The following is a 22,962-nucleotide window of genomic DNA, read 5'->3' as shown; positions in this document are numbered from 1 at the left end:
TAGGACCACTTTATTTCCTGATATCTCAGCCATTTTGAAACCAATTTTTATCAAATAAACCTTGAATCCTCATTATAGAATTGTATGCTCTTCAATATTTTATAAGTGGTTTCTAATTATTTCGCAGAAAAATAAACTTAAAATCTTAATCCTCATCGCAACCAAAACTATACCACCCCTTTAATGGTTGTATACTACCCGAAATAGTTAAACATAATTATACAAGGATAGACGCACATCAATAATAGTAGCTTGTTTAGGACACTCAGGACTCATGGTAATATCAGAGTATTACTTACCCGGTCAACGTTGTTACGTTAACCAGTCTTGCCATATCACTTTCACACAGACTGTTCATATTGTGCCTCGTTCTCATATTGTATCATCTTGCTGACTTGATGATTCTTGAATGTTTGAACCCTTAAAATATCACATACTCTAGACTGATTCAAGACAAAGTGTTCAAATAGGATGCCTAACTTTGATAGAATGCCTAGAGACAGATAAACTATGAGATACGGTTGTAGTTAGTTTCAATATGCTGATACTCGGTGACCTTATCGTGTTTTGTAATGACCGCTTCTTTGTAACTACATGCCATGATATGTGTCACTATTAGATCAAGGGTCGAGTCATTCCATGTGCAAATCATCGAAATAAGATTAATAAATCACCCAGGCATATGCACACAAAAAAAGTCACATCGAAATGTCTTCTCAGAAAATTTGACCCATGAAAAGCTCATAAAAAATAGCAAGTCAAATTAAGTTTGAGGAGGATTTGAAGACAGAAAGAAGTCGTTGGTGCGCCCCATTGTTATAGGTGAAAAATCGCCGAGAGCAATGCCATGCAGCACATGAAATATTTACAAAACTGTAGAACCACAGGAAATGAGTTTCTGACACCCACTCTTATAGACATGCTAAGGCTCTGTATTTTGGGGGTTGTCTGACATATCTATGCGTTTCAGTTCAAGTGATTACATTTTCATTCTAGGATTCTTCAAACGGGCAACTCGTCGGGGTAGATCGATCCTTGTTCAATGTTTTGCATTTATGTGGAAGTGACATACATACATTATAAGTTTTACAATCTCATTATAAAGACATGGATCTTCTTTTTTTCACATAACAATGTATGTAATTCTTTCCAGTGCTGAAAGATTCGTTTAGAAATGGCCTTGCTATTCCTTTCCATGCAGGAGTGAATCGCTTCTATAAGAATATAGAACAGATGCTGGGATATCGACCGGTCATCTGGTGGAAGCTATGCTGGGCAATCTTCATTCCTCTCATCTGTTTGGTATGTCCGTGGCTCAAACCATTTAACAGAGGGGTAGATCAATAACGAGCGTCCTAACAGTATATGTAATAAGGCTCCGTCACAGAATCGACTAGCCAAGCTAATAATCCCTATGAAATATATGGGTCAGTCCAAACCAGAAGCGAAGGAATCTGACTCATTCATTTTTACAAATTGGTGAAGCGGATTGCTAAAATCAACCGTAACGCAGGTCATGTGTAGACATCCTTCGAGTAATGGGGAACTGTGCAGTTAATGATAATAGATTTAGGGCCCGTACGTCTCTAGCAATGAAATAAACATGATAAATGAATATTTCATTCATTGACCTCCAGATGAATATAAACTGATACTGTAGAACAGAACAAGGATTGGCTAAAAATAATTTTTAGTGAGCATTTTGCAACAACCGTAAATTCAGTGTACTGATAGACTTGGTCATTTCTTAAATGGAAGGCAGCCCTATGACTTCGAAGAGGTCCGCGCAGCTTATCGGAATCTTCCAGTGAAAGTGATGCTCACTTTGGCGAAATATCCTCCATTATTTGTTTTGTTTTTTAATCTTAATGTTTAATGTTTTGTTAATTTTTAATCTATGAAGACGATTTGTAACATATTTGTCGAGTAAAATTTACGTTTCTTTGTCTTATAGGCATTGCGAATCAAATGAGATTGGGTTGTAACAGGCCTTTACATTCTATTCACTTCAAGGTGCGAGAGAATAAATGGTTGAATAAGATTTGCAGCATCTCATATTCACTCAGTTCTATCGCTGTGAAACAATTTTTCCAGTTGCTGCATTTTCTGTTATCTGCCTGAAATGTTAGGTTATTGTGCTATTTGTATCCAACACGTCTATAATACAACGTATGTAAATCAACTCTGATAACCTTGTGTCTGAAACGAACTGTCATCTTGAATCGCCATGAAGACGTAATTCTGGCAATGACAATCTGCTACTTAATATGCTAACAAGATAATGACTGAACACTTTTGTAAGAAAATGGACATTGAATTAAGTGAATTTCTAGTTGCTGACATTAGTAGGACGGTAAGCAAGCCCAAATTTAAAGATGACTTTGGGAGTCGTTTAAAAAGATGTGAATCCATATTTTTTTTTTTTTTGTTCGTCTGAAAGGTTATCAAGTGTATTGAAAAATACACATTGGGATCCGAACTTCAGATTCCACTAATATGAAAATGTCACTATGATACATACGATGCAAATGTACGCGAGTAGTGAATCCCATTGACCCTCAGGTTTTATTGTACGGAGTCACGTGACTGGCAGAAGTGCGAGGCTTAGTGTAATGAAGGCCACCTGTATCACATCATCTTATTTCGTATCTCCGTGTATTTCACCTTCTGCTGTACAGGGCGTGTTTGTATTCAGCATGGCCAAGTACCAGCGGGTGAAGTACGAGAACTACGAGTACCCTGTGTGGGGAGAGATCATTGGTTGGATCATAGCCCTCAGTTCTATGCTCTGCATTCCTGGTTACATGCTGTACCTCTTCGCTGTCACTGAGGGCTCCCTTAGAGAAGTACGTTACCTTATATCACCTAAACAAATCTCAACTTACACTCTTACAACATGATAGTTTACACAGTGCTAAACTTGTCACACCCCCACTGCCGGGTAGCCTCCTCACTATTAATATCATCCATGTTGTGATTGACATTGGTGAAGCTTGTCAATGTGTGAAATGATCACCTTAAAGCAGAATGAAACCCAAATATATGTCCTGTATGTCAGTTGAGTGAATGCAGCAATATTAGTAAAGCACGAACATTGATGTTTGAGGAAAATAGGACAATGCGTTCAAAAGTTATGCAGGTGTCAGTACCGCCATCACTGGATATGAAGAATGTAACAATTTGTGATGTCACAGTATGACAACAATATAAACAAAATATATCTAGAATTCATCGTATTTTAACATAATCAGTAACAAGTGGAAGGAATGTGTACCTTCATTCAACAAAAAAAAAAAGTTTTTATTTTATTATTTCTGGGACATCACGAATAGTAGCTTTTTTATCCAGCAATGGCGTTATTGGATTTAAAAATTCATAAACTTTCAGACGCATTGACCTATTTTCCTACAAACTTCACTTATGTGTTCTCCTTTAATATTTCTGCATTCAATGAATCCACATACATGTTTGGGTTCCCCTTGATATCTCTGTCATACCGTGAGTAACTTGCTTGCGTAAGATGTCAATAGAGTTTCGAAGTAATTGCCTTGAGGAGGTTAATCTGTTGATCTTTTATAGCGATATAGTATCTATTCGTTTATGTCATAATTCTGCCTCGCCATGTGGGCTGCCTGTGTCTTGTATGTTGGTGTGTGCGTGTATATTCCTTCATTCCACCATCAATGCTTATCCTTTCACTGTCGGACTTATAATATCATCATATTTCACAGTGTTACTAGATGGCCTAGTAGAAACATCGTCTTTCCTGTTACTTGTATCATTTGCCGTTTAAGAAAGAAAGTGAGAGATAGAGAGAGATACCGAATATATTACGTCTGTGTGTGCTTGTGCATGTGTGCCTATAACACTGACCAAAAATTACGTGTATAGACTTCTTGTCTGTCGTTTTCTCACATTTCTTTTCATTAACGTTTATTCGAGTATACACCATACCTGATATTTTACAGCCGTACACAAGGTTGACCAACGACACGGGAATGAAAATTGGTAACATTAATCATTGCTGCAAATGAAAACTGATAATGAAAACAAGTACGCTATTATGATTAAACCTGACAGTGGCTGAGGAGAGAAGATATAATAAGATCTGGGGTGAAAATGAGTTTCCACTCTCTAAGGGGCCAGTATTAATGACTGATGTCTAAGGTCTTCTCTGGCCGTACATCTAAACTTATCCGTAGCCATTAGGCTGTCCCCTACGGTGCACAGCGGTGTGTTAACCTCTCTTTTGATGTTTTATTCAGTGGCGCCTAGCTGATAGGAAAGCCCAGGTGTACAGGTTTACGGCGTGCGCGGCCACCGCAGGCAACGTATGACGTATAGCTTCAGTTTCGGTAAACCAGGTGCGAAAAGCAGCCGTGACTCTACCCAACTAATTGCCATGTGTTATGAGGAAAGAGTGAGATTTGAATTTGCCAAAGTTCAGCTTTGCTACGTCATCACTTCTCGCATGAAAGGATTGTTTGACGATAAATCATCTTTTTTCATGCATTTTGATGAGAAGTGTGTTAAACCGAGAACTTACCCGTGAGCAATATCAAATATCACCATTAACATTTTATTTTAATGAATGAAGGACAAAAATCATAAAAGTGGTAGAAAAATAGAACTGTTCTTCTGTGAGGACATTATTCAATCTGACATATTTTGGACAAATGTAATAATATTTAAGACCACACTTTCACACCTATTCTGTGGCACTCTCCATGATATATTGATAGCGCAAATGCCATTGACTGATATTTTTGACGCGTTTTAAATATGCACTATGCCCCATGAAATTAATATCATCAAGACTCCGATGTCAAATTTTCAAGTTTCAAGTTTTGGTGATTTCCACAAATTCAGTTAAAAACATGCAGAAAGACAATCAATCAAAATATACATATACAAACCAAACTTATTTCAGATATATGAGGTAAAGTACATAGTCATAATTAAAAAGGGTGTGATGAAGATTGACATAACAGTTTGAGTAATAGTGGTGGAAATCGGCAGTAGGCCATTGGTCTTTCGACGCTGATCCCATTGATAAATTGACAATGTTTGAAGCTAACGTCATTACATTATAGGTCGCGAATCACATTGAAAATCAGATTTGCAATGAGTAAGGGCAAGAAAAATAACATCCAAAAGAAAGGAACCCAGACACACCAAAAACAACTATAGGGGAGTGGGACAAGTGGGCAAAGTTATGATTAATTGTAATTAAACGACAATTTGTGCATACAATTTATTGTAAGGGTCTGCTTGAAGGTAAACAAACCTGTACATATTATAAAGATACTGAATTCCAGTGAAAATACGATCGCGAATCTTAACCTGAATCTGTGCCGAGCAATGCAAAGTGCAAAACCATAAAAACAATTCTCCCATTCATAATAAAGGAAAATAAAACGCAATTGCGTAAAGATACAATGGGGGAGTACGACAGCAGCGCTATGACAGATTATAGCGTAATTGATTACAGATATCTCTATAGTTGTATCAAACCTTTCATGGTATGTCGCTTTAAGGTTGCATATGTTTTTTTTTTCTCAGAGCTAATTTAGTTTTGTGAAGCAGTACATAATAGATATAAATGATTTGATATAATGGTACACTATCAGTGAACATTAATTATTGAACATTTAGTGCAGAGTTAATTGCATGGAATGACCTCAGTAAACGTTTAAGATGGTTACCGGGTAATATGCTGAGATCAAATGATAGTGCCGAGCCTATTGTAATATGGATAGTATGCTAATATTCCGCATGACATCTGAATAGTTAATGAAATTGTAAATGATTATGACGTATACTGAAGCTACCTATCCCACTAAATCAAACAACTTGACTAAAGTCAGTAAACTAACAGTGATCCTGCATGCGTTAAAATACAATCATGATGAGTTGATTTTACTTCCTGTTTGTCTTTATCATGTAAGCATTAAAGATCATATACTTGCTGAGTTTCGAAAGTGACAAAAGAAATGATATTTTACAAATTTGCAGGAAAATGCAGATTTCAAAGTCTTAGAAATTCACCTGATCTTAAGGGCTGTTATGACCCTGACAGGGTCTGTGATTCCTCAACTATGAAGTATTCACAACATCCCCCCGCAAAAAAAAAAAGAAATCAAACGAAATAATAACAAAAACAAAAATAAAACATGTGAAAAGAAATGTCACTTCTTAATTACAGGTTTTCCTTCCTTCAGAACGAGACTCGTTATGTAAGGTAAGGTCGTATCATGACCTTATCCAAACTGCACGTCGCAAATACCAGACATGTTGCGAATTTTCTGCCGTATCTTTTGACGTGATCACGCCTTGGATAAGACTTCTCTGAACCAGCCCTCTCTCCCTCTCCCTCCCTCTCTCTCACTCTCTCACCCTCTAGCCATCTCTATCTCATGCATAAGTTCTTACATCGATATCAGTCAGATAGGATGGCACTAAACACCTTTATCCCCATCACGAATGCAAACTGGTATCTCTATTTCCGGCATGCCATTGTATCACGTATGACATGAATTAAAGATGGGAGGTTAAGAAGGAGGTGATAGGAGATTGCCATCGTCAAGGTAGAAAACGTTGATCTCTAGGAGATAGAAAACAGATCTTACCTTGAATAATTCACACAGAGGTAGCGTCATCATGACATCAGAATGCACAATTCAGTAGGCCCTTCATATTCATCGAATCCTCTACTTCCAGGGATTTGCAGTTTTCTTCATTCTGAAAAACGTCTGTCCGTTCGTCAGTCTTTCTTCCACTGACTCTGATTAGTATCATCTCGAGTTCTTGTTGTCATACCTTTCTTTGATTCTGATCAAAGATTGTGAAGATAATGGCATTCATCAATGCCATTATAAATAGATTTAACGTCTGACATGATGAGCCTTTTACTGCTAGTCAGACTTTCTGTGTTTTCCGCACACTTTACCAGTGACTAGTCCACCCATGCTACATTTGTGGACATTTGTTCGACGGGTGTGTCTAACAAAGATTTTTTTTTCCTATGCTTGCGTACGTTTTTGGGCTTGCATCACATCTGTACTTGCGTAGTGAAAGAAAAAAAAAGTGTGTAAGGGGAAGAGCGTGGACTTGCAAGTGACAGAAAATGCCAACAAGGGGGTGCAAAACTCGATCAGGATATGCAGGTTGACAGTAAAAAAAAAAGAGACAGCGGCAATATATGTGAAGAAAATTTGCAAAGAATTGAATGGTCAGAACGGTTTTTGATTCCCACACCTTCCGCAATAAAGAGGGAAAAATGGTTGGTTTATTTTTCCCCGTCCAACTGAGGAGATGATGATGATGACAGCAGGCGCAAAATGAGAATTCTGGGAACTGGCACATATCAAAGGATGAATTGATGAAGGTTTTGGGTTTTTTTTTTTTTCTCCTGCCATATACAGCGTCTGAGACTTCGATCACCGGAGTATACCGTATGTTTTACCGATCTATCTGCCGTGTGATGCGCACTTTTGTCTTTCTCTGTCACGGGCAGGAAGGTTTGCTCTCAATCCTTAACTCTCCGCATGCCACAATAATGTCCTGTCTATAGGGTTGTTTGTGAATTTGAGCATATTTGACTCACTGGCGCAGAAAAGGTTAATTCGCAGGCAACCTCCTGTTCGCGATGTAGGCCTACACCGGAAGCCCCGAACAACTCAATCACCTCTAGTACAACAACCCTACCACTTGATGAGTATAATCTTCAGATGAAGTCGTGCTTATAGACATTGAACCAAGGGTCTAACTTGTCTAACTTGTCTAACTAGTCATTGGACCTGTCCAAGGCTTTCCCCGTGATACCATAATGAGGTTGTTTTGGGTTTTTGCATGTTTTTAAGAGATTGTAATGATCAATGGTGCTGAGGGCCTTGAAGAAGTCAAGATATGGTGTATATATGATTATCCATTGCTGAAGCATTCTTATGAACAATTTGTAAAATATCAAGGAAAGTATCATGTTAAAAAAACAAATTCTGAATCCAGCTGAGAAAATATTGGAATGCATCAAAAGGGAAATACATGTAATTCATGTAGGAACGATTTTCAAGAATATTAAAAACAGAAGTGAGTAACATGATAGTGGGATAATCACCCATATCCAAATTGTCACCTTTTGTAAACATGGTTATAGTCTTTGTTATTTTCATATTTCATCTACACCAGCGCTTTTTCTTTAATTTTTCATATAATTTATTTTATTTTTTTTCTGTAGGAATGTATTCATTTAAAGCCTTCATAAACTGATATATAAACCCTTCATATTATATGCAGCATATACATCATCAGCAATAAAAACCTCTGACCAATCCGTATAGAAATGTTTCCCTCAACCGCACAAATTTATCCATTGTATATACTTACGAGCTTTTTACTGCCACTTTTAATTTAGTGATTCACCTAGTAAATGAAACAAAGAAAAACAGAAGAATTATCATAATACTTCTGTGAGTGTGATTCCTGAGTGTAGTACCAAAAAAAAATCAACGTGTGTAAAAATATGATCAACATAGCTAGAAGATCCGGCCAATAATCGCCTTGGTTTCACTCTAATATTATGATTTTTAGTGCCAACTCTATAGTTCCAGTGAAAGAGTGAGTCCTGGTAATCTTGTGTCATCAATTGATATTGCGTGTGCGTGCGTGCGATATTTCTGCTTGTTTTGTTATTTCGTTAGTTATCTATCTCTCTTATTAATTACACTTGTTTTGAACCTCACCAAATGACGATCAAGCAACAAATAGAAAAAGAAAAAACAAGAACAACCATACAGCCTTGTAGTAGCTGACCCTGTAAAGAATTTCAAAATGGCTTTTTATTCCTTCATCTGATATGCTCATGGTGCACATTATACAAATATTTGTAGTACTCGAAAGTCTGTTTGCCAACCTTTTATTACTATTAGATCCATCTCCTAAAATGCCTTTGCGGCGATAACAATAACGAGAAGTGTGTTGACATCCTCTTTAGATTTCAGCCACTTTTCCTTCAGAGGATTTCACCTCGAAATATTTTGTTTAGAGGGGCACGATCACATGATAAATACGACATATCCCTTGGGTTAATTAATTAGCAGACACTCGCCCTCGTAACAACACCAGGCGACGAAAGAATAAACAGAAAGAAGAAATATGGGTCACAGCGTACTAGTGGGACTCTCGGAGCTTCGTGTGTATGCCATGCGTATGTCCCATGATGAAATGCTTGGTAGCAGTGCCGGCGAAGCGACCACGTCATTAGCACACTTTCGTGTTGTCCACTGGGATCCTAATCTCTCATCTCAAAGTTGTTTTTATTTTCTTCAGAATCACAGCAGTGGACGGGACAACGCATGAATCAAAGTCGGTCAAGATATTGACAAAATTCATTTGAATTTCCATACTTATGCCGTCACAATTGTCTTAATCTAAAATTGAAGGCATCGTACATAAGCACAACATCTGTATTGGTGCTGAAGACTGCTTCTTAGGCGTATTGCTTACTTCACATTTCCTTGCATCGTCTGCATTTTATCGTCTGCTATTTTGTTCTCTTGCAGCGTCCTAGATAATACTAGTAAGTGAATTATTGCATTCCAACTCAGCGTTGTGATGTGAAAGAAATGTTTAATTTGGTGTTCCTTGCAAGGCCATTAATTTCTAAAATGAAACTAATGATTTTTTTTCTTTCAAATAATTTTTATTCATATTTCAAACAATAAAGATAACATCAAACTAAATTTCATTTACGTGCATGAAGTAGAGAGAAATTCAAACATAATCAAATAAATCATTTGGAAGATTAAACAAAGGTCTGCCACAATGAAACTAATGATATGATCCGTGATGTCAATCAACTTTTCATTCCTTATCTTACTTTTCATTCTGTCATCTATAATTGTAAATGATTGCTCAGTTAACAACCAAGGACGTGCATAGAGCGGATATTACTTTAATGCAGGAAATCTGCATGTAAGTAATATCACACTGAAAGAGACTGCTAGCAATTACATTACTGATAAAACTGGCACTTTATTTCTCATGATAGCGATCATCAATTTGTCTTTTATTTGTTTGTTGTTTCACGAGTCACATTGAAAGCACGTAATAATCTACGCTATGTCAGATCAAATTGTTTCATTCGCAAGAGGCAACACAAATCGAGTCACGATTTCTAAATGTTAATAGGAGCTTCCCTGACTTGCTTGAAAGTAATGATGTAATCTTGAAAAAAAAAAGATGGCTGAGTAGGGAAGATGATAGAGAAGACAAGAAAAATTGAAAGAAAGGACATTTCTTGACAGCCCATTGTAAGATTCATATCCAAGACAATACTACTTGACTCCACGTGACTTACACTCATCCCTCGTTGTCTAACACACCGTGTCTTGTGTTCTGTCATATTATTATAAACGCAAAAATCAAAACTTATCAACTGTTTTACTTGTAGTAGTAGGTACCGAGCTATCCAAATATTTCTCATTCTCCCCCCCCCCTTTCCTCGCTTTGAAAGTAACTTCGTAGTAGTTCTTATGTTCGAACGTTGACGAATTAATGCAAGTTGTGATTTCGTATGCAGTCACAAGGTGCACTTACACGTGAAACTCAATCCAAAAAGATGAACGTAACCTAAGTAGAAAGTGGGGTTCAGAGGGAGAGATTGTCTGCTCGTGACGTCTGGGTTTTGTTTGTTTGTTTGTTTTTGTTTGTTTGGGGGTTTTTTTTGGGGGGGGATGTAAGAGCTTGGCAAATGTTTGTTGGTTTGTGACGATTTTAGAGTGTTGGGTGTTTTTTTTTTAATGAAACAGATGCTATTTATACTGGGGTTTCATTTGTTTAACGTCTATCGCGGTTGAAGAAGTTGTGTCGATGGTGTTATTTCAGCCGCAACTTTTGTGGCCCTGTGGTGTCATGGCTTACCTGACACCACCTTATACGTGCCGCGCGGCTTTGATGCCGACCCCAATGCCTGTCCGCGCCTAGACTCAAGGCGATGCAATTATCACGTCCGCCACGACTCTACTCGGAGCGGGCGTTGTTTTATTCATCTCCCCGCCATGCCATGCTACCGACAGACCATGGATCGTTGTAAATAAGAGATTTTGAATAAATATTTTAGCACTGGCATTTGATAGATGACCACAGACATCAACGTGTTTAGTCAACCCACATGCGGGCTTACTATTGGTTGCATTCTGGCTCTGAAAGATGTTATGCACACGCCTTGGGATTTAAGGGAAAAAGATTCATACTCTGTGTCAACTTTGTATAGATAGGCTTAAAGGATATAGCGTTTATATAGATTTTAAATGTGATGATAACCCAAAGAAAAGAAGCCCTTGAGGCAAACAATCCTTGTAGACAAATAAGAGTTTGTCGAATCTATGATATGTTTCTAATTAAATTGTTAAATTCAACTGGGCAGAAAGTAAACGTAACGTACAACATTACTGTATACTTCGTTCTGAGAGCGTCTGCAACGCAAACTCTTTTCATACAGTTTTAGTTTTAGTTTTAGTAGAAACTTGTGTTCTAATGATTTACTTTTAGAGATATTTGCATTAGTAGGCCCTAAACACGAAACGTGTCTGCATATGTCAGGAACGTTCATTTAACTATAGCCTGCAATAAGGAGGAGATGGACGAACAATCAATCAACTAATACATTGTACCAAACTTTAGTTGCCTTTTCTTTCAAAGTAAAGTAAAATTCTGTAGTCTCTTAGATAAATCATTCTGCTCTGAATGATTGTGTTTACGTGATTGATAATCAAATACAAATGTACGAATTGTATGGCAGGCAGGAGTTTTCTTCACCATGAAGGCATAAAGCAGAATGGGTGGCATAATATTTATGGAATATAATATTGTCGTGAAATATGCAGTAGCCGTTATAATGTATGCGAATGATTAAAGAAACGTCATTAATCATTTGTCATTTGAGGGAGTTACGTGAAATTAGTTGACACACGTCATTCTTTCCTGATTCATGTAAGTCTCTCACGTCTGGTATGATATTCTAACACCATTCTGGTGCATGTTAAGCAAAAAGGCGGATCCACTTGGCTGCCAGCGACGCTGAGATTTTCACCGAGTCTGCCAGAGTTCGAACCTATAACCTTATAATGATAATGATGATAATGATATTAATGATTGTAAAGTTATGTTACGCAGTTTCTATGGGAATATCGAGAGAGACAAACAGATTAATTAACAAATAACGTAAATTAGATTTTATTTATCTGAAAATGTTACAATATAATGAAGAGACAGATTTAAAAGGGACTGATCACGTAGATCAAATCATAACTAATAAAGGTATCCGGGAAGCTAGCTACAGAAATATGTATAGAAAACTTTTCTGAAACAGGTGAGTTTTTAGAAGATTTTTGAAGCTGTTGAATAATGATGCATGCCTGAGAGAGGGAGACTACTATATACATATATATATATATAAATAGAAGAACGATTACAAAATTTTGTAATCGTTGGATCCATGGCGTACTTGAGACTCTTTCTTCTAATAATTACAACATTCGAAGTCCAACACGTGGAAAGTTCCAAGATGAACATATATATATATATATATATATATATATATATATATATGTATGTAAATATATATATAGTTATATATATATATGTATATATATATTATATGTATGTAAATATATATATAGTTATATATATATATACATATATATATATATATATATATATATATATATATATATATATTGAAACAAGAGAGGGAAAACTGACCAGAAACAAATAATAATGAATAGTGAGAACTTTGAGCAAAGAAAATGGGTTTTCACCGGGATTCGAACCCGAGACCTCCGGATTACTAGACCGGTGCTCTACCGACTGAGCTATTGAAAGCCCTAGATCGGTGTTCGTCCCAAACCCTTAACTCTCTTTGCTCGTGTGGTCAGAAGGTCTCGGGTTCGAATCCCGATGAAAACCCATTTTCTTTGCTCAAAGTTCTCACTCTTTATTATTATTTGTTTCTGGTCAGTTTTCCCTCTCTTGTTTCAAAATATATTACAAAAAGCTGCATCGCTTCGGCGATCCCTCGCATTTATTCCAAAGTTGATTTACATCCTTTGGGTTTATGTCAGGGAAAGGTGTGTGTGTGTGTGTGCCACACATATACACACTATAGCTTCTGACCACACGAGCAAAGAGAGTTAATGGTTTGGGACGAACACCGATCTAGGGCTTTCAATAGCTCAGTCGGTAGAGCACCGGTCTAGTAATCCGAAGGTCTCGGGTTCGAATCCCGATGACAACCCATTTTCTTTGCTCAAAGTTCTCACTATTATGTATGTGTATATATATGTACATATATATATATATATACAGTATATAGTGAAAAAGATAGGACGATAGTACGAGCTATCATTTTTGTAGGACTCATAGGTTAGCAACCGTTCAGATTAACGTTAGGGAGGAAACCTATCTAAAGAGGGTTGAAAAAGGGAGACATAGAGAAAATAACAGAAACAAAAGGGCAGAGAAGCTTTTATCTTGTTAGGAATTGAGGATACTTGTGAAAGGATACAATCATTTTTCGAAGAGTAAGTTAAGGTTTCTACGGGTAGATAGTGGGATATATTTGAATGCACGAAACGTTGAGATACGACAAGAAGACTGTAAATGAGGAAAAACTTGAGTTCGATCGCTAATAAGATAGCATGCAACCACTTCTCAATGTTAAGGAAATATGAGTTCAAAGACGTCAATCTGAGTGATGACGCACATGCCAAACTGCGCATGCTTCAAAAGAAGTTTCCCCATCCCATGCAGGGCTGTGACAATCAGGGAGAGAATTAGAAATGACCTCTCAGCAGACATGCCTAGTGATGGTGACATATTCATGACATACGAAGCTGACGCAAGGGTGCATGACAAACTGCCCACATTAATAATGTAGGCACGAAACGAATCGAAACAAGGCCCATGCCCACGATGCCTGTCTAAATGATACATTTTATTCGCACCTGGACAATTGTCATCTCGAGAAACAAGAAAAATAAAGTGGTCGGAATTTCAGCAGATATCAATTCATCACGTCAATAGAATCATAAGAAAAACATAAATGCTCCTTATAATGCAGGGATTAAAACTGTGTCGTGAAATACTTGTGTATGTGTGTGTGTGTGTGTGTGTGTGTGTGGTATGTGTGTGTACTCATACTTGTGTGAAGTATCTACTTGTGTGTCGATTTGTTTTTACTGTTTTTCCTTTAAATTCGCATTATCAAAGGTGCCACTTCACTAAGCAAAAGTCATCCAGGCACACCAAAAGAAGTAAACTACAATCATCTATCACTAAAACATTTATGATAAGTCCCCTGTCCGCAGACCGATGTGACGAGATTTCAAATGCGATTGAGAAGGCATCATTATTATGACGTAAGTGCGGGCAAACTGTGTAGACGCGTGCAGACGCACTCACACGTTAATCACTAACATTTATTCATTGACATGTGAATATAATTATCCTTGCTACTCTTTTTGTTGGAAAAAGTGTATGCATTAGCGCAACATATGCAGTAACTATATGTATAACAACGAATATCTGCAGTCTTAAATTTGAGGTTCGTTGAAAAATGTAGTAAAATCAAACGTTTCATTTGAAATGGACTTGCAGATAAGAAAGTTAAGTTCGGCGAAAGCTTTTACTCAGAAAGTCATCGTTACTAGGATTGATTAATAGATGTTTCGACTGCATGTTCTATTTTACATCATTAGCAACAATTTGTGTTAATGTTATTGGAAGACTTGCCATGATCACCTCTTATTAATTGTGATTGCGACTAATATCAGTCTTTAGTGAAACTTTCAAATCACAAACTATACTAAATTATGTCTTTATTTGGATGAAACTTTCAAATCACAAACTATGCTAAATTATGTCTTTATTTGGATGAAACTTTCAAATCACAAACTATACTAAATTATGTCTTTATTTGGATGAAACTTTCAAATCACAAACTATACTAAATTATGTCTTTATTTGGATGAAACTTTCAAATCACAAACTATACTAAATTATGTCTTTATTTGGATGAAACTTTCAAATCACAAACTATACTAAATTATGTCTTTATTTGGATGAAACTTTCAAATCACAAACTATGCTAAATTATGTCTTTATTTGGATGAATCTTTCAAATCACAAACTATACTAAATTATGTCTTTATTTGGATGAAACTTTCAAATCACAAACCACATCTAAATTATGTCTTTATTTGGATGAAACTTTCAAATCACAAACCACATCTAAATTATGTCTTTATTTGGATGAAACTTTCAAATCACAAACTAAACTAAATTATGTCTTTATTTGGATGAAACTTTCAAATCACAAACTATACTAAATTATGTCTTTATTTGGATGAAACTTTCAAATCACAAACTATGCTAAATTATGTCTTTATTTGGATGAAACTTTCAAATCACAAACTATGCTAAATTATGTCTTTATTTGGATGAAACTTTCAAATCACAAACTATACTAAATTATGTCTTTATTTGGATGAAACTTTCAAATCACAAACTATACTAAATTATGTCTTTATTTGGATGAAACTTCTGCCTGTCTCTTTGTTAGCTTTTACTCTCTTTATCGAAACCAACTTGAGCATGAGGTGAACTTTTCCTTCAGTCAGCCTAAGAGATGTAGTTTTGTTGAACGTTTTCTTTTGTTTTATACAACAATGTGTTTTACTGACTTGTCAGAACAAATATCCCTCGAAGTGCACCTACCCTTACGAAACCATCACAAGAGTTATAAATTGCACCCTTACTTTCGAGTGGGGGACTACAATAATCCTATAACTCTAAATTTAGAATTGTATTCGCATGCCTGATGTCCAATTTATAACAACGCTCTGAATTACGGAGATGAAAATAGGAAATTGCTGGAGTATTCGGTAGGCCCTATCTTTTTCCTGACCGCAGACATATGGGGTGAATAAATGTTGGGGCAGTCAAGGTACCTGATAAAGCATCAATCCAATACTTCTCATCCTGCAGGTAACATAAGCAAGATTTCATTAGAGCGTCCATTGGAACGTCCTGATGTCGAAACGAAACTATCAATTTTCATGTGCTCAATAAGAGAGAAATATTGGAATCTAATGAACTCAACGTACATGCTTGATGCTTGCATATATTTCTCACCTAGGGCGGGCGGTGGTATTTTTAAAGTTATAGTCTCTGAAATAAATGCTGATATCGATTAACTATATAGGACACGTGTTTTTTTTTTTTACAACAACATAAGGGAAATAATATTACAATCGCAAACACCAAGGGAATTATCTATTTATGATTATGTTTTATACTCTTCTCACGTATATGCTCTTATATAGAATTTCACTTTCAAACGTGTATACATATCCACAACGATATCATTGCTAGATGACATATATAAATGTAATCCGCTCCAAGTACTCACAACTGGACCCCATGCATGGAAGACTAGCTGGTGCACCTGAATGTGCTATGGGCTATCAACCCATTTTGCCAGATGGAAAATCAAAAACAAACAAAGAAGACAAACAAACAATCATGATGGTATTTATAACAACAAAAATAACCAATTCTTTTAGTACATATATGTCATGATTGTAACCATATTGTGATATCAGAGCACTCTACAAATAGAACACTTCACGCAAGGTGTGGTAAGATTCACCCGATATCAACTTTGAGCAATTGGAAATTCGCCTCTTTCGGACTGTTCAAAAGTTACGGAGGATGAATAATTTCACTAGCGCCCGACAAGTAGTGTGTATTATTTGTTTTATGAAATGATGAATTCTCCAAGCTATTGAAACGCGCACACAATCAACATCATGTACATAATGGCAACGGAGCTTCGCGCAGATGAGCGGTCGTTAGTTCCAGTCACCAGCGTAATAACGCAAGGTGAAAAGTAAAGTTAGACCTTCGAGCGAAATACAGGATTGGTCACAGTCAATTGATTAGGTTAAACATCACCATTTTTAATCGAGAATATCATAATAATTCGTTATTAACGTCACTGAGATACAAAATCTGTATCGCAAAATAACTTTAAACACAGTGTGTACATTCACACCATGTTACGTGTTCAATACATTTTTTTTTTCAACAAAGCATCTTCATTGTTAGGCAGTATTATGTTTGGCAACGATCCTTACGCTTATTGTTTGTGTGTATGTGTGTGTGTGTGTGTGTGTGTGTGTGTGTGTTTGTGCGTCTATTTGTCTTTCTGAATGTGAGAGTACATGTATGTGTACGTACAGTGAACAAACGTTATACCTGAAGAAAAATCCACTTTTTTTTTGTTCTATTTCCCCTACTAATCAAAATCAACTTGAACAATATTTCAGGAATTTCAATTTTGGAACTTATCCTTAAAGGGATGGTATAGTATTGGTTGAGGTGAGGATTCAGCTTTAAACCTTTGGCGAGATACTTAGAAACCACTATACGAAATGTTAAAGAGCATACAATTAAGAAGATTTCAAAGTTTACTTGATGAAAATCAGTTTTGAATTAATGGCTGATATAATTATCCAAAAACAAAGTAAAACAAAGTGATATAATGAGAGATGGGTCCCAACTTTTCATAGAATCGCTTTTTACAATATCTCAGCCATTTCAAAACCCATTTTCATTAGAATTAACTTTGAATTCCTCTTAGAATTATATGCTTTTTCATATTTCATAGGAGGTTACCCATTATCTCAAAAACTCATCGTCAGAAAACGTTAATATATGTTGTAGTTTATCCGGAGTGTACTGGTATGAAGACAGCGTCTTGAAGGTATGTATAAGTAAAGCTGTCATAAAAAATACCTGAGCACAAGTAACTTGTTGCCAACTCTGTGTGCGGGCGTTATATAGTTAAAAACAAACCTCGAAAATAACCTTTTCTAGGGTACTGTGTGGGAGAGAAAGTGAGGGAAAACGTCACGAACAGAGTTCTTCTTTCAGAGGAGATAACATAAAACTTTCCGAGGATGTGAAAAAAAGAAAGAAAATAAATACCTGCTTAATTGAGATGAGCAACCACGGCAAGGAAATGTATTCTTGGATCACTTTTGATGGAGAAACCATGAGACGGAGACCCATTATCCATAATGCCTCCTTAGAAGATTCCCTCTCGCCATTGGAAGGGATCAATGCAGACTGTAAGCTGATAGTTTGCTCTCTCTAAACACCATAGTGCATCATCAATACACAGCTGTTACAGTAACCCCGTCTCTTTGTTTATCTGCTGCGCGAAATATGACACGTCGAGGATTTTCTATTCCAATTCGTAAGAAGCGCTTAGAAAAATACCTAAAGACGGCACTAAAACTTTGCTGTAACATCCTACACGTTACTCATCTAAAAGTTACTTATTTCCATTTAACGATCAAACATTTCAGTGAGCATGCTGAGCGAATAATAGAATTGCAAACTGTGAAAGGACATCTAAGTTTAGGAAAGCGAATACATTGTGCACGAGATGGTATGTGTTGTCTGTTTTGATGATAACAAAGAAAAAATGAGGCCCTATTGAAGATAATTTGCCCTAGTCAATACTGATATTAATTATTCAGACGATATTATAGACATCAAACAGCGTTATCAGCTATGCCTATGATGCTACTAAAAGATCTCCACGAGGGAGCTCACGCTAACATTTTGTCTCCATAGGAAGCTCATAAGAGCAGAAAAAGAAGAAGAATTAAGAAGGAAAGTCTTCACATTGGAGCTCATATAACAGAACAAATACAATTATGAAATAGAAAACGTGATAACACGCGATGGAGTTGTCCAGTGTTGTTGTTTCTTTTCATATCTTGTTATGTATGATCGTAAAGGTATAGGACGACCATCAAGGGATGATCATTTTGACGATCGTTGAAAATAATCATTGGTTTGTTATTACGTATTCAAAAGGGCCAAAACGAATTCCTCAACTTTGAAATGATAATTGGTCTGTAATTTCATGTTAATGCATGTGTAGACATAGATGCACTTATCATATGCTATGTAAAGAGAGGTGTGAAAGTTTAGAGAGATATATCATTATAGATATTATATCTTATTTATTTACTTATTCATATATTCATTTATTTATCATTTATTTATTTATTTATTGTTTGATTGATTGATTGATTGATTGATTTATGGAATCTTCTTTAAAAGCAGGGTATTCCCATTCGGAGGCACAAAACTCTACTGACAAGGGGGCCCTGTGTCAAACATAATATATTACGTTAAAAAGTGTGCACAATCAGAAACAAATATATATATATATATATATATATATATATATATATATATATATATATTATGTGCAAATATGTTTTGCTGCTGATCTCATTGTGTCGTTATGTTTGTTCATAAGATGTATTTCCCGTAATTAATTTTCCCCGTGTTTTTTTCTTTGTTATTATGATTCTTCTTGTTTTATTAAAGCGTTTTCATCGTTGCATCGCCCCTCGTTGGACGGAGCGGGATTACGAGCGTGGTATCGCGACTCCACAGCACCAATACCCCTACCAGTCCTACCCGCCACCATCCTACGCCAATGCCATAGCTGGAGAAGGCAGGCCTACGGCAGTGTGAGCACTCTGGGACACGGCTTAACGCTTGGCTAACGTGTAACGTGAAAGAAGGGTGATTAGTTTACCGGTTTATCATTTTTCTCTAGCCCAAGTAATACTTTAGTTACATCAACACTTTATAGGGAACAAAATCCATGTAAAGTTGCAGTAAGTTTGGTTAAAGATAACAGATTGACAAACAAAGAAACCAACAAGAGATATATGTTTTCACATTTTTTAGATATTTCATTCTGAATTTTGCTGTGAATAAAAGAGAATAGGATTGGGTACTTCCTGATCAGTATTCCAACATTACAAAAAATTTCACACCGACGTTAGGAATCTTTCGACGCTAAATGTTTGCACCTACATTTCAAAAGCAAAAGATATCATTAGTCCGTTCTAATTGTTGTTGTCAAAAGTTATTCACTTTTATTTGATACTCTTACAGGAACACACTGATATCTATACCCTTAGAAACAATTACATGTTGCAAGTCGAGTACGTTTTAAATGAGTTGATGTGTCGACAAGTCAAATGTAGAGTGGAGTTTTAGAAATCATAAGTCTGTGGTTTCGTTCCCTTCATTTTTTTTTTCAGAAGTCATAGAATCACGAAATCGGTGAGGCAATCATACCGGCGACAAATGAAAAACGAGTACTTGGAACTATGCAAGAGTTAAAAGACTTGGTACAGTCTTGAGAAGCAAACTGTAGGAGAGACGAGTGATAAAAGCTGGCGATAGAATGACATTGAATTGGAGAGAGAAGGAAAAAAGAATGAGAAATAAGAAGAGACATTAAACAGAATGACGTCACGAGATGAAGACATTAAACTCTTTCTGCATGTCGCTACCTAAATTTATCCGCAAGGAGATCATTAGGTCATCACAACATCATTGTGACTCGAAAAGAACCTGAGATGTTTCAAAACGTATTGAAATCCTTGCGGGTCGTTTGATTCCTCCATTTTATTCAGAAGACTGGATGTGATCCGTTCCTTTAAATGATTACTTCATCTAAGTCAGTGCGAGTGTGAATCGTAAAACAATTCGAGCAGTCTTGTAAGCTATCCTTTTTGCGACTATGCCGATTCACATGCATTTTCCTCTAGAGATATTATCTCAATAAAACATGGCTCGATCTGAATCGTTTCTTTGCAGTCTGGAAAGTTCATAAAATTTTAGATAGGAATCAGAATTGTTGCAATCATCTGTTCGCCAACCCAGTAAACACACTCCAATAAATAATACTTGGCTCTAATGCATCAAAATGTCACACCGGCTTTGAAACACTTGCCATGGAAGGTTTTTTCTGTTTCTTTTTTCCTTTTTTGTACCCACTTGCACAGCTCTCGTCTTTCTTGTTGGAAGGTACTGCTAAGAGCTTACTTGCAGGTAATTCAAGGGAGAGTGAACCAAAAACAAAATATTTAAAGTCAACTAGAAATCAATGTAAGACGAAATAGAAAATTGATAGGTACATTATAGTAGGAAAGCGTCTCAAATTTGGTAAGACAAGCGTGACTGGTATTCTCTAATAGAGCGTGTACAGGGTGTGTTTGTGCGTGGGGTGTTATTAGTTGTCATCAACATCAGACGTCCTTTGGTACGTTTCCAAACACTTTGAGAAGAGAATAGCGAATAAACCGCCATGATGTAGGGTTAAATCAAACGTGAAAGCCGTCAACGATGCAACGACACAGACGATGATTTCGACATTCGTGGAAGTGCATTTAAAATTCAAATTGAGCGAGAAGTCACTTTCGTTCTTCTCTCTGTATATCTCATGTCACTTACACCATTTTGTCGGCTTTACAGCATCCTATTTTATTCAGACAACTCTAATATCGCCTCTGGTTCACTTACGGACAAGCCTGAAGCAGTAGAGAGTGCGCGCGTTGTAATATTCAAGAAGACAGAATTGACTATTCTTCCCTGCATTCTCTATATTTGCATGTTCATGCACCTGTGCGCAAAGTACGCGCGCACTGGATGGATTATGTGCTATTCAGAATAGATTATCATATACACTGAAATGATCTAACGGAATCGAAGTTCTTGAAATTGGCGATTTCGTTCCTTCACGAAATTGTCAGATGTAAACCACAATAAGCCGTTGTTTCTCATCAAACATTGACAAAAAGAAAAGGCTTGCCACAATCACGACAACCATGAAAACAACGTCGCATTGAGCGTTATTTGTTGGTACGATATTGAAGCACAATAAGAAACGGAACCAAGGATATTGTTTTATAAAGGGCATGCGGAAATTGCAGAGTACATTGATTATATTCAACATGGCACATAAAAAAACAAAACAAAATGGATTTGACCATGCAACACTTAGCTGTTGCCAACTTGCTACCGCAACTTTTAAAGTCCAAATTAGATTTCCCTTTATTCACTTGTAAAACATATTTTAGATACTGAATCAGAGGGAGGTGTTCATTGGTGTTTATATGGACACCTTCGTAGCCTTTGATGAAGTATTAATTTGAAAATTTCAAACAAAACGCCATGTCATCTGACGCACACACAGCAGTACATATAGAGATCGGTGACTAATGTAGTGTGCTCACGATACTAACAGTATGGTTGTATTTGAATTTCAAAACTTATTTGCCGAAAACAACGTGATGAACAGCGGTGGGAGCGATTGTCATTCTAATGCTCACGCGCTTCAACTGGCTAACACGTCTCCCATTCCTTGACATGTATTTTTCGGCCCAGTAAATATAACCCAGCTTCAGCGTTCAGATTACATATCCGTCTTTCTTCGTAGATCACACCATTCCTTCATGGCAATTGTGAAAGAATATAACTCGTGTAACTGGTCTCATTGCCTGTGCTTTTATTTAGATTTTATTTGTATTTTTCCATACCTTATGATACCATACCCTTATTCAGCAATATAAGCTGCATTATATCGCATATAAAAACCTTAGGAGAAGCATATATCAATTCTCAAATATCATATGATTCACCGCTCATACTTAGATGATAAGGAATTCGATGTTTTTCCTTTGCATCAGTTAATGTTGCAAGCTCTTTATTTAGGAATAAAATCATTCGGATTTTCTTGTGAGAGTCTAATGATTGTGTAGCAGCAGGGCAGATAAAAGACTATCCAACGTCGTTGTTATCATACATAATGTACAAATAATAAAAGTGGTAATGATATTAATAAATCAATAACAATGATAATAATAATAATAATAATAATAATAATAATAAGAAAAAGAAGAACAACAACAACAACTATAAAAATGATTAGTAATGTTTTTAAATGCTATTGTAGATATCCCCTTAAAGGTCTGAATTAAATATAAAAAAATCGAATTGATATGTCGTTGTTCAAAAACT

At 36.3% G+C, this 22,962-nt stretch overlaps 1 protein-coding gene across 1 annotated transcript in view; it reads left to right on the top strand.

The window, feature by feature from the left end:
* The window catches only part of LOC139709582 (sodium- and chloride-dependent GABA transporter 1-like), a 37,440-nt gene extending 14,734 nt beyond the window's left edge, over positions 1 to 22,706 (top strand). The window contains exons 9-11 of the mRNA XM_071621539.1: positions 1,202 to 1,302; positions 2,679 to 2,846; positions 19,471 to 22,706. Coding sequence (XP_071477640.1) covers positions 1,202 to 1,302; positions 2,679 to 2,846; positions 19,471 to 19,620 — 419 coding nt within the window. The 3' untranslated portion in view covers positions 19,621 to 22,706. The remainder of the gene's footprint in view (positions 1 to 1,201; positions 1,303 to 2,678; positions 2,847 to 19,470) is intronic.
* The last annotated feature ends 256 nt before the right edge of the window (positions 22,707 to 22,962 follow it).

The sequence above is a fragment of the Diadema antillarum genome, unplaced genomic scaffold, assembly GCF_040938485.1.
Source record: "Diadema antillarum isolate AM-2024a unplaced genomic scaffold, OU_Dant_1.0 seq00001452_RagTag, whole genome shotgun sequence".
Lineage (NCBI taxonomy): Eukaryota > Metazoa > Echinodermata > Echinoidea > Diadematoida > Diadematidae > Diadema > Diadema antillarum.
The sequence above is the reverse complement of the archived record's forward strand: the minus strand, read 5'-3'. Positions and strand labels throughout refer to the sequence as shown.